Genomic DNA, 12,782 nt, shown 5'->3' with positions numbered 1-12,782 from the left:
GAAAGGTCTCAAGCCTTAGGGCAAAAGCAGAAAGCTACTAGTGTAGGTGTTCCCAGAGCCTAATGCTGGCATGAATTTTTAAGATAAATGGCTGATGTTTGTGAGGAAGAGCACAAGGTCTGGGTATCTCCTCTCTTAGGCTTCTCTTGGCAGCAGACATGAACTGCTGGTTTGAATTAGAGTTTTCCTGTCCCACAAAGGACCAGTCATCCTGTAGGCCGCCTTTTATAGGATGCCCTTTACAAGAGGGGTTTAATGTCAGCTGAGCCACTCTTAAAGACACTGTTTGCCTTGCAGCACTTTCTCACCTGTATTCAGAGTGCGCAGTGCTTAAAAGGGCTCTTTCAGTAATGAAGATAGTTAAGGCAAAGAGAATTTTCACACCATTGAACTTAGATACCAAAGATTTATCTGTAGACAAAGGACAAGCCAGAGCATTTTTCATCATTGATTACCTGTGAAATACTAATGTAGACGTATGTTGGACCGCAATGCCTAAAATTAGATTCCCTCCCCTGTATTTATATAAGTTCATGGACACTCCACCCCTCTCTGTTTATAAGGTCAGGAACGTTGGCAGCCCTAGTCTTGAATTCCAGAGAAGACAGTCAGAACATCTGTTGAGGCTTTTGGAGCCCAGGGTTTTGCTTTTCATTTTAATTTGCGCTATTAGATCTTTAAGTAGAGTAGAGAGCTGGTAGCACAGGGCCTTTCCTGATTAGGAAATGGAGAAGTAACAGTTTCTCTTAGATGTCACAGTTTCTTGAATCTTTAACTCACAAGCCTGTGTGCTTTTTAAGGAGTGTTGTCTCTTGTCTTTTGTCCTACTGAAGGAAATTGGAGGGTCCTCTCAAGAAGACCACCCCATTACATTTGTTTGTAGATGGACGGAGTTCACGAGGAGGAGCCCTCACGATGTGGATTGCAGATGCATCCCATAGTTCTATATTGCATCTGTTGGCAGATGGAGAAGTAATTGCCTTGGGATAAATTCCATAACTATGTGACAAGGTTAGTCACAGACTCAGTGGACTTTTTGTGATGGGTTTAAAGAGAAACGCTTCTGTGATTTACATTGTAATTGTGAGTCTGAGAGAGCAGTGGGCTAGCAAAAGTGGAGTGCGCATGTGAAGTTATGAGCCTTAAAATCATCATGCTTTGATCCTTTCGTTCATCATCAGGCTTTTGCATCCCGAGAATTTTCTTGTGAGCTAGACTTGGCTTCTACTTTAATTAATAAACCTTTATACCAGAAGAGCTGCATCTATTATAATTTTACCTCGAGTGCACTGCTGTACCTGGGCATGCACTCCCACAGAGAGCTTTGAGGGAGCCCACAGGGTTTTGACATCCATAGTCAGGCTTCATTTTGAGACTGAGCTTACAGTCAGTAAAGGCTTCTCTAGCTGTGGACTATCTTCTTTCCACTCCAGGAATGTAAATTAGAAACTGTGTCTAGTTGGTTTTTAATTGGGATAATTTCTTGGAGGAGACGGATGCTGCTTTCCTGACAGATTCAAGAACGGAGTGAGATTAGAGGCTGGCTGCGGCTCTTGAGATGCTTGTTACAGCTCACAAGTGGGGGAGTTCTCACTGTTCTTCTAGCTTAGCAATTTGCTTTGACTCAAGGGTTTGCTCCAGCTCGAGGATTTTGGCTTACTTGGGTTGTGCTTTTTCACCAGTACTGAAAAGCTAGAGCAGAGTTGCAGTTGGGATCCTTTCCACTTGCAAAGGAGCAGAGCTCAGAGGGTTGTTCTTTCTCTGCCCCCAAACCTTTCTATTGGGATCTCGTTATCTGAGGCCTTACATTAGGAAAGACTTATCTCTATGCTGTTCACAGTATCACTTACTTTCATCTTGATGGCAATAGCAAGTCCAAGATACGTAGCAACCATTTCTGTTGTGCTCCTGGCCACTACCTGGGCCTGACGGGCTCACCAGGGTTTGGGCTGATGCTCATTTCCTATAGTGAAACCAAGGGTAAGCTTTGCATGTTGGTGCCTTTCCCTCTACAGTAGTGGAAGCCGGAGGGGAGGGGACTCACCTGGGTCAGTGGGGTACCCCTGCACTGTCAGGTAAGCTGGGTCCCTGCTCTGCTCTCCCCTGGGCCTGGCTCTCGGGTTGGTCACACTGAGTAAGCACCAGTGCATGCACTGGCTCTCTCCTGGAGTCAACTGATTAGTTTCTTCTGAAACAAACCCTGGGTGCTCTTCTGGGGACAGGTAGGATGCACTGGGTTTGGCTCCTTCCACCCTATGTAGTCCTTCAGCACTGTCACGGCAGATGTGGCCCTGCCAAGTGAATCCTCTAATGCCACGCTCCAGGGCACGCATACACCCTTGTGCTGGTCTGAAAGCACCACCCCAACTGGCTGGCTTGCATGCAATTCCATAGAATCATAGAATCATTAAGGTTGGAAGAGACCTCCAAGATCATCGAGTCCAACCGCCACCCCAACACCACCATGCCCACTGAACCATGTCCCTAAGCGCCTCATCTACACGTCTTTTAAATACTTCCAGGGATGATGACTCAACCACTTCCCTGGGCAGCCTGTTCCAATGTTTAACCACTCTTTCAGTGAAGAAATTTTTCCTCACATCCAATCTAAACCTCCCCTGGCGCAACTTGAGGCCATTTCCTCTCGTCCTGTCGCTTGTTACTTGGGAGAAGGGACCGACACCCACCTCGCTACAACCTCCTTTCAGGTAGTTGTAGAGAGCGATAAGATGCTTCGAACTGAGAAAAAAACACACCAAGCCCAATCGTTCTGCCCTGGTCAGCAGGGAAACGCGGGAGCCCAGGGAAAGGCAGGCCAGCCTGCCCCAACCTGCAGGCGAGCAGGGAGCAGCAAGGGCACGGCCCCGCAGCACCCTCAGCCTCGGCTTAGGACCCACCTGCTGGTGCAAGTGCATTTGTCTGCATCTGTGTCCTAAACTGCGGTGTTGAGGTTCACAGCGTGATGGTAAGTGCTCTGGGAGTGGTTAGGCGTTACAATGAAGCTGATCTAACTGTAAACTGCTGTTAAGACGGGGGTGACCCCTTCCTCAGCCTGGTGCTGGCACCAGCTGCCCTGATGGTGAGCTGCTGCTGCTCGCTCAGAAACTATTCTGGGGCTGTTTTTCTGATAATCCAGTGACCTGAACCAGCTCTCTGCAAGGCAGGCCAAGCAGAAATGTCAGCACAAGAGAGGGGGCAGGACCACAGAGCAGGGTGCTTGAGATGCAAGGGAAGAAGCAGGACTGTGCATCTGGTTAGAACAGCTTACATGTGTCAAACCCCTCCGGGCTCCACCTTGTCCGGTGTTCAGTACAACTTTCAAGGGTATTTATTTACTGCTCCAATTTTAGCCTAAGTAAAGGATGCTTAGCTAAGAAGCTACCACTTTTAGGAATGTGTGCGGACTAAAGGGTCACTGCATGCATTCACATACATGAGTGCTTTTTGGCATAACGCTACAGTACCCCTTGTTTAGCTTGCAGCCCAGATGACCTTGTATGTTCTCAGCCAACTGCTCTGTTTCTCTGAGGATTTATGTTCTAGCAGCCACTGTTGATTCAGGTTTTTTTCCCATCCAAGCATTCCTTTTCCTTCTGCAGCTGAAAATGCTCCTTAAAGCACTTCCGGAGGGATGCTTGGGGTACACTCCATGTATTCTGTGCCAGGCAAAGAAAAAGGCATTTCCTATGTTTCATTTGGGGAGGTTGCCATGTTGTCTCTGTGGCTGACAGCAGCCTGCAGAATTGTCACATTTACGCAAAGAAAAAAATGGTTTAAAACACTTCTAGGAAACATTGCATCCTTTGGAGCACTCTAATATCCACGCACATTCCAAGCTCTGTAATACCTGGCTCCTCAAAAGAGAGTATGGAAAACTGTCTCAATAAAATCAAAGTACCATAAAATTGCTCACAAGCCTCTTTTCTGAAATGTGAGTGGTCAAGGCAGGAGAAAGGGTTTTCCAGCACTTGTTTGGAGTGGCTTGAATCACCCCGGCTTTGCCACACATGAGCAGTGATCCATTGCAGACTCCTGCCAGCAGCACGTTTGCCCTGCTCACCATGTATTTTGGCTGTGTGAGCGTGCGCACTCTCGTACACATATTTCTGTGTGTTTAACCAACGCCCTATTAGTCACTGGAATTTTTGTCGAAGCAAGTCCTCTCTGCCTTGACCGCACGTTTCAGCCAGCTCCAATTGTTCATCAAGACAATACTACACCTCCCAGCCTGCCCAGCTGCAAGTCACTGACAAGTTCAGCACAGGCAGGATGGCGGGATGGCCTTGACCTCCTGCCAGTGTAAGATGAACGATGGGTTGGGTCTGGGCAGGCCCTGGGCTGGCTGAGAGCAGCGAGCCGAAACCAGCTGCAGACCCTGCCAGCTTCGCAGCGGCTGGGAACTAAGACACTGCCGGCATTGAGAAAACAAACATTTCCCATTTACAGAGAGTTCATGTCAGTGCAACGCATTTCTTAGAGCAGCCCTAGTTCCCTGCTTGGGCAGCTGTCAGGAATTAGGTGGAGGAAGGTGGCCAATATATTAAAGTGCTTAAAGGCAGGAAGAGAAGTGAGGCCCTCACATCCATCTATTGTAAAGTTGCCACTTTAGCATCCTGAGCCCATGGGTGTTAAATGGGCCTTGCTTAGCTGAGTCATGGAAAAGAAGGGCAAAAACAAGCACAGGGAGCCTTGTCCCAGCTGGGGTGCCCTTGGGGACTTGCAGAAACAACTGCAACTCCTTCATAGCCACACGTTCCTCCTCCCCCCTCGCCAAGGGCTCATTTCCTATAGTTACCTACCTCTACCTTGGTTTAGTGCTCTCTGCTACTCACTTGTCCAGCCTGGCATTAAATTGAGGATGAGGCTGATCAATAGAGTGCTAATAAATCATATTGGCAATGTGCATCGAAGGGGCTGAGGGTTATTTGTTTCCTTGAAGGCATATGGAGGGTTAGGTGTGGGAGCTGATTGACTGCCGACTCAACTGAGCAGGACACACCTCAGCAAGAGTGTTTGCAGGGACTGGGGACACCTCAGCTACTTTCACTAGGCCTGATTTAGCACAAGGACCTTGAATCCTTCTTTGCCTTCTAAAATGTGAAGGAGAAGAAGGGAACATAAAATACAGACCCAAAGAGTGTCCGTTTCTGCTTGCTGCCTGTCCACGTGAAGCGTTTCAGTTCTTCTGGAGCCAGCACCATCCCACTGTCTGCTTGGTAATCCTTGAAGAAAAAAGAAAGACACAACCCTATTAGGTGTTAACAGTAGAAAGTTACTTTTACAATGGGCTCAATTCCTCTTTGGTCCGATTTTCATCATCGGTTTGGTCATTTATACTCAGAGAGCTCTAGGAGACAGCTGCTCCATGCTGCTCGAGGTGCCGCAATGCCCAGGTATTTAATGTTGCCTTTCCAAACTGTCTTTGCTTTGGGGTGCAGCAAACACATGCTATTAATGCAGATAGAGAGTGTTAAAAGAAAGGTGTCTACACGCAAGGTGAGGTTCTGGGCAGCCACTAGTTCAGCCTTGAGAGCACCACTGTGCCTTTCCCACCTCCCACTGCTTAATGCATACCACTGGGTCACTAAAAGCTTCCCCCAGCCTCTCACCCATGCCCACCCCCGCCAGGACAGTATGTGTGCCCCGTTAGTAGACATTTCCCCACCTTGTCCGCCAGATAACAGGACTTGTTCATACCAGGAACTTCTGATGGAAATGTGACCCACGATTCTCATTTGTGCACTACTATTCAGATGAAAACACAGATCCAAGGGATTTTATAGAATCATAGAATCACAGAATAGTTTGGGTTGGAAGGGACCTTTAAAGGTCATCTAGTCCAACCCCCCTGCTGTGGGCAGGGACATCTTCAACTAGATCAGGTCGCTCAGAGCCCCGTCCAACCTGACCTGGAATGTTTCCAGGGATGGGGCATCCACCACCTCTCTGGGCAACCTGTGCCAGTGTTTCACCACCCTCAGCGTAAAAAATTTCTTCCTTATACCTAGTCTATATCTACCCCCCTTTAATTTAAAGCCATCCTCCCTTGTCCTGTCGCAACAGGCCCTGCTAAAAAGTTTGTCCCCATCTTTTTTATAAGCCCCCTTGAAGTACTGATAGGCTGCAATAGGGTGTCCCCAAAGCCTTTTAAGTGGCTCTCCCACACCAGTGGGACTCAGATGGGACTCTGGCAGCTGTACCTTGCAGTGCTATTGGCACTGGCCATTTCTTATCGGGTAAGGAGTGTCTGCAGCCCATTGCATGGTCAGCAAGGTTCTACTGTCCCTAGTTTGTAGGACATGGGTTAACACCATGCTGCAAGCACAGCTAATCTTGCACCTCATATCAGTAGACCCGACAAAGCAGTAAAACCCCTTCTTGAGTCTCTCTGTACATCTGTCACGCAAATAAAAAGAAATAAATGGCATATCATTTGGCCCAAGAGTCACTTACATTAAATACAAGTGTTTCCTTGATGGGAAGCTCTTCAAATGTCTTTATGCACTGGGGTGGTTTTATTTTGAAAGTGTTTATGTATCTGTTCAACAAGAAAAGCAGGGCAAGTTTTGGTGAGAGTGTGACGTGCATAAGCAGGAAGCGCTGGATATTTCTCTGTTTCTTTAAGCAGTTGCCTAACTGTCACCGAGGTAGTTTACACAGCAGGGACTTGTTAACCCGACCCCACCCAAACCTCATTCCCCAGCCCTGGGGTGCACACAGCTGCCCCTCTCACAGTGCCCGAGACTGGTGACCTGGTGGTCCCTCTGGGCAGAAACACCCCAACAGGCCGTCCCAGCCCAATGGGATCCTGGCGGAGGTGGCTCAGTGGCTGGTGGGACACTCAGACCATCAGGGGTGTCTCTGGGTGTTTTCTCCCACCCAGGTCCAAACCAGGCTATGCAGCAAGCTACAATACCCAACAAAAAAACTCGACTGATCTTGCTTCTCTCACCTGATGTTTTCAGCGCTTCCGCAACTTGAGCTTGTAACAGAAAAATTTTCATTGCACAAAGGATCGGATGCAGGGGGAAACCCACTTTCTGTTGTAAATATAGTATTGAGGGGTATGTAGTCTTTGCCTTCCTAAACGCACACAAGAAATCAAAGTGTTATTCCTGGGACCATGTGGCCAGTCGCCCCTGCCTCGGTCACAGCACGTGGTCGTGACATTAATACCTGCTGGACGTTTGCTTGCAGCAGGTCACCCAGCTTTTTCACCAGCTCGGAGAACCGTGGTCTGTCATTGGGATTGCTTCGCCAGCAGTCCAGCATGATTTGGTAGCTGTGAGGACAAAACCAAAATGAGCACATGGTGGGGTTACAGCTCACTTTGATCCAAGGCAGTGCAGTCTCTGGCAGCTTGCCATCGATAGAGTTAACTCCTGAGCCTGCCTGATTTACAAAGATGTTCTCCAACACCACCAAGGCTTCTTACTAAAAGTAAAAGAGTAAACTTTCCACAGAAAAAGAAAAAAAAAAAACCTTCTTCCTGCAAGACACTAGGAAGACCATATCAAAAGAATAATTTAGCCAACTAGTCATACTTTCTTTTTTTATTCCTAATTAAGCATTAAACCTTTGTATTAAGCATCTACTAACTGTCAATGTTTAAGTTAAGGCATCCTAAGATGACTGATAGGAATGTGTCACTTCCTCGTATTGGTCAAGTCGAGCTTTCCTTCCTGCAATAAAATATGCGGAAGAGAGAAAAAAAAAAAAAGCTCTTATCTACTGACACTAGGATAATAAAATTAGCCAATGGGTAATACTCCCAGATAGGCATGGCTGGCTTGCATCCTTTTTCTTCTTCCAGAACTATTTTTTGGTAAGTGTTGCTATTTAGAGTCATGACGTAGCACTCAAAAAGGCACCAAAGACACCGACACGTACTTGATTTTGCCTCCAGAGGTAAAATACCCTGGATATGTTTTCATGCTCCTGAATGATTTGTGCCACGGGGTGTGTATTCGGTGTGCTGCAGATGCCTCCCTGGGCAGGGCACTCTGTGCCCCTCGCAGGGCAGAGGGGCTGCAAACTCAGGGTCTCCCTTGGACACCCCCCCAGGCCTCCAAAAAGGTGTTGGCCATGCAGCAGCAGCTGGAGGCTGCACCTGAAGGCAGGGGACTGGGGAGCGACAGCCAACGTTCTGGTGGAAGGACTCAGACAAACCCTGCAGGCGACACGGGCTGGGAGGCTCTGGGTCCCCGTCACCTTCCTCTGCCATCAGACACCGTCTCCGGGAAAGGGTGGACCCTCATCAAGCAAGTGTTTGCGAGGAAGCCTCCTCTGTCGCTTCCTAAGTCAGGACGATGTTAATAATTTCACATTCCTCCAGCACTTATCTGTGTGCACGTCGGTAAATATTAAACCTGGAGAGGAATGACTGACCTTTCTCCTCAAGGCTGCTTGCTCAGTTCCCCTTGGAGCCCAGCCCTGGTGGTGCCCTGGGATCAGGTCCACGTCCCTCCTCACCCTCTCCTACCCCATGGGAAGGCCCGGGCCCCAAGGGGGGGGGGATGCAAGAAGATGCTGTTGACAGCAAGAAGATATGAGGCAGCATCGGGTTGTTTTTCCTTATGTTGGCACAGGGTAGTTTTTGCGGAGACTTGTACATCATTTGCAAGGCAGCCCAGGAGGGCAGCAGTACACAACACAAGCAGAGAAAGGCATCTTACATCTCCTCGGTTGCTTGCTCCGGGGCTCGCATTCTTGTGCCTTCCTTTAGTCTGCTGCAGAAATCCTCGTCTATTTGGACTCCGGGGTAAGGAGAGGCACCTGGGGATGACATTGGGAGAATAGTCTCACACATCCCCTGAGCTGGGTACCTGTGACCTAGCCTTGGCCCTACGCATCCCCCCGAAACACTCGGGGTGTGCAGAGCTGGGAGCCCGGGGGGCATCCCCCCCACGGGGTCTGGCTCCTGCCAGCTGCCACAGGCAGGGAACTGCTGCTGACAGTGCTCCAAGCCCCGGTCCTTGGAGGGGGGCAGGATCAAACCTGGCACTATTGGTGGTGCTTACCTGGCCTGAATGCAAAAAATACACGTGAATTTGACTTGAAAAGAATCCCTCAAGAACAGCCGAGTCTGATCTCTCTATGGTTTGGACCATGCCAAATTCTAGTAAGCAGAGTATTAACAAACCCCAAATGTTCAGAACCACCTTGAAAATAATAGAATCATGGTTTTAAATCAGATCAGAGTACATTTGCATTATTTCTCCGTTTCTGTGGTTTCAAGGTGCAGCCTGATCGTGCTGTTGGCCTTTTTTCTGTAGATAAGAAAACATCAGGAAAAGGGAAAATGAAAGAAAAAAACAAACCACCTCTCTGAAAGTCAGACAGTCACCAGGTTCAGGGAGCTGGGGCTTTAAGAAAAAAATAGCAGGTATTATGAGGCTGACCATAAAAATCACAAGAGTTGGCAGGCTGACCAAGAACACGTATTTAAACTAATAGATGATTGATTGTCCTGAGAATTGTATAGTATTGTTTCCTCTGCTGTTCGCCTCTTTTGTCAGCCTCTATGTTGAACCCAATTAAGATTCTTCTATTCTGACGGTCATTGTTGTTCCCGCTCAGTGTACATCTTGTATCCTGCCTTTTCCACGTGAAAGCAAGGGGAAAAAAAGCTTCACTGGGTTTTAATTTTGGATTGCATGCTCTAGTTCATCCTGCAGCATCTGTGCGGATGCTTGCTCGCCTGCTGCGTCCAGCCTGGGTGAGGGGGGGCGCTGGGTCCCTCCCGGGCTGGGGTGACCGCCTGGTCTCAGTCTGGAAATGGGGGTGACACAGTCTGAGACATGCAAAGACCTCTGTGTGTGTTCAGCTCCCTTGCTCCTACAAGAGAAGTAAGAAGCTTTTGAGGGAGCACCCAGCCCATGGCACTCGGTGTCTTGAATCCTATCTGTGGCACAGGAGGCAATGCCTCGGTCCCCGGCAGCTGCCGACCCAGGCCCACAGCTCTGTGTTATCCCACAGGGTTCCACATTTAATAAAAACACTTAAAAATTTGCCCGATTTTCCTGGTTTGTGCCATCAGTCAGACAAAGCACCACAACTGCTCCAGCCGTGCTGCCCTGCACCTCTACAGAGGATTTCTACAGGGAAAAGAGGGAAGTGTAGGTTTTGCCCATGGCAGAAATAGGTGGTAAAGTTCTCAGATAGCTGTGCTATCCATTAAGGCTTTCAGCCTGGCAAGTCAGCTTTCAGTGCCCTTACAAGCACCAAAATTTCCAGTTCACAGGGGTGACACACACAGTTCTCCCCTCTACCCCCACAGCCCACCTCTGCCTGATTTAGGTCTTTCTTATTAAAGATCTGGCAAAAGCTCGTTGAAGGTAATGGATGTTTTTCCCCAGGGTGAAGTCCCTGCCACTGAGTCCAGCTCCCAGTGTGCAGAGTTAACGTACCCAAGGAAAATATCTCCCACAGCAAGACCCCGTAGGACCACACGTCGCTTTTTGTATTGTAGATTTTATCAAATATGGATTCTGGAGCCATCCACTTGAGAGGAAGTCGAGCCTGGAGTAAAAGGGACAAACCTGACTATTATTTTCAAAGCCTAAAAGAATTTAATCGTAGGTGAATCAACTATATATTGTTATGTAAATAATTACCATTCAAACAGGAACCTGTGGGATTTCCTTACAGGCAGTCAAGATAAACCCATACTCATTCAGACACTTTCTTAACAAATTGTTGGAGTAAAAGGCTGTTTTTAAAATATGTGTGGCACAAAACACCAGACATTGGAAACCTGTGACCAGAGTGACAGGCCTTTTCTTTACGGGGGTGTGGGGATATGCAAGAGCAGAGGTCTCTTGCCAGCATCCTAGAGCCAGGGGAGAAAACGCTACATCCAAGCGCAACTCATTCTGTGATGGTGTTGGAGGTGTTCTTGGGAAATTTTCAGAGCCTGAATTGCAGGAGTATATCAGCAACCCTTGAAGCCCCTTCAGCGCAGCTTTTCAGGGTCTCCTGAGCAGTACCCAAGTTAAGTGAACGTTTCTCGGCTAATATGTAGTGCTGCAAATCTTGAAAGCTATTTACGGATGAGGGAATAGCTGGCAGGTGGATGAGACCTCCAGAAGGAGACTCTCTGCCCACACCAAATTCCCACAGCATCAGTGGGTGCAGGCACAGTTTGCTGACCCAGCCTTCACGTCAGGCCTGGCAGGGGGCTTACTGCCTGCTAATTGCAGCAGAAGCAAAAAAAACCCGGGCAGGTGCTGGCGGCAGTGAGTCCAGCTTAGCTGCTTGAGGCACCACGAGCGGTGCTTGGCCCTGGCGCGGGTGCACCAGGGCACACGCACCTTGTTTTGGAGGGACTGGTTTCCTTGAAGGAAGTTTACTGAGTAAGGGGCTTATGCTAAGCCAGGCAAGAAACGTGTCTAAAAAATACCTGAAGTATTAACAGGGCAGAGCTGTGAAACACTTAGCATGTCCAAGCCTTATGCCTGAGGATAGAAATGCTTTCCAGCTCTACAATGCCTCTGGATAGCTCATCTTCACATAAAAACCGTGACAGCTTTCAAGCTCTTTTAAGTTCAGGAAATGTGAACATCCACAGAACATTTTGGTGGACACTTTGAAATGATACGTTACAAACATTTGGGTAAATAAACAGCATTTTGACTTACATCTCCTTTTCTCACATAGTCAGGATTCTTATAAATATCTCTTGCGAGGCCAAAATCACAGATCTTCACGACATTGTTCTCAGATAAAAGGATGTTTCTGGCTGCCAGGTCACGATGAATGCACTGTAATAAAACAGTTTCACAATCAAACTGCATTTCCTTAATCCTGCCCACAAATTTCCTGACTGTCTCCCATATCCTTTTCAAAATTATTATATTATTTGAGAGATCAATTTACTATTTTTTTAGGGAAGTTGGCTGTAGTTTACATGAAGTTACTGTAAACAGTGGCAGTTCTTTTTTTAAAAAAAAAAATTCCTAAGTCCAGAGAGTGAAAAATTTTTAAGCCCCTTGACATTTGCAGGGAAAGCGCTGATTCATTTGGAGCTCCCTACCTAATATATGTTGAAATGAAGAAAAAAAACCACCACACCCAAAAGATCTTCCCTGAATGAATGAGCTTGACCCACTGCCTTCAGCCATGATCCTGTGTTTATGGACTATGGAGACTTGGATAAACACACCGTTATATTTATAACGCCAAGAGGAAAACGGCTCTTCCTTTGGGAGCTCTCCCAAGGAAGGTGTCACTGAAACGTAGATATGATTTCACTTCTGAAATCCATCCTTCTGCAGGGAAAAATCCCCAGCACAAAACTCACCTTTCTGGAGGAGAGGAACTCCATGCCTCTGGCCACCTGAAAGCTGTAAGAGATCAGGTCCTCCATAGTGAGGGGCAACTTGTAGAGCTCATCAGCATCTGCAAAGGTGGAAAACGCGGTTTGTTACAAAGATCGCTCACAAAGCAGTTATTTTCCCCCTCTCTCATTGACCCTTTACTCCCATAAATTCAGTCCTCATAGAGTAGTATTCGAAGGTCAACCCACTGTCACTGGAAACAAAAATAGTGCTTGCTTTATACCCCGCGCTTTGGACGCTGCTGTGTTTTCCCCAAAGATAAGGAGCAGTCAGAAGAAACAATCACGCATTTTCCTGTCAGATTTAGTAACCCTGGAAATAATCTTTTTTTAAATCTTCTACCCTCTGGACATGACCCTGTGAGCGTCTCCCACGGATGTTTATTAGGGTGATAAATGAGGAAAAAAATTTCAGGGATGCACAGTATGTTGTAAAAATATCACA

The 12,782-nt window shown here is 47.6% G+C and overlaps 1 protein-coding gene across 1 annotated transcript in view; it reads right to left on the bottom strand.

Annotated features, from left to right (window-relative positions):
• The window catches only part of FLT1 (fms-related tyrosine kinase 1), a 98,608-nt gene that overhangs the window by 1,401 nt on the left and 84,425 nt on the right, over positions 1 to 12,782 (bottom strand). Inside the window, exons 23-30 of the mRNA XM_009327748.1 lie at positions 12,302 to 12,399; positions 11,640 to 11,762; positions 10,410 to 10,521; positions 8,676 to 8,775; positions 7,177 to 7,282; positions 6,953 to 7,083; positions 6,454 to 6,538; positions 5,131 to 5,222 (exon numbers count right to left, since the gene is read on the bottom strand). Of these exons, the coding sequence (XP_009326023.1) occupies positions 5,131 to 5,222; positions 6,454 to 6,538; positions 6,953 to 7,083; positions 7,177 to 7,282; positions 8,676 to 8,775; positions 10,410 to 10,521; positions 11,640 to 11,762; positions 12,302 to 12,399 (847 nt within the window). The remainder of the gene's footprint in view (positions 1 to 5,130; positions 5,223 to 6,453; positions 6,539 to 6,952; positions 7,084 to 7,176; positions 7,283 to 8,675; positions 8,776 to 10,409; positions 10,522 to 11,639; positions 11,763 to 12,301; positions 12,400 to 12,782) is intronic.

Source organism: Pygoscelis adeliae, unplaced genomic scaffold, assembly GCF_000699105.1.
Source record: "Pygoscelis adeliae isolate BGI_AS28 unplaced genomic scaffold, ASM69910v1 Scaffold14, whole genome shotgun sequence".
In the NCBI taxonomy this organism is placed as follows: domain Eukaryota; kingdom Metazoa; phylum Chordata; class Aves; order Sphenisciformes; family Spheniscidae; genus Pygoscelis; species Pygoscelis adeliae.
The sequence above is the reverse complement of the archived record's forward strand: the minus strand, read 5'-3'. Positions and strand labels throughout refer to the sequence as shown.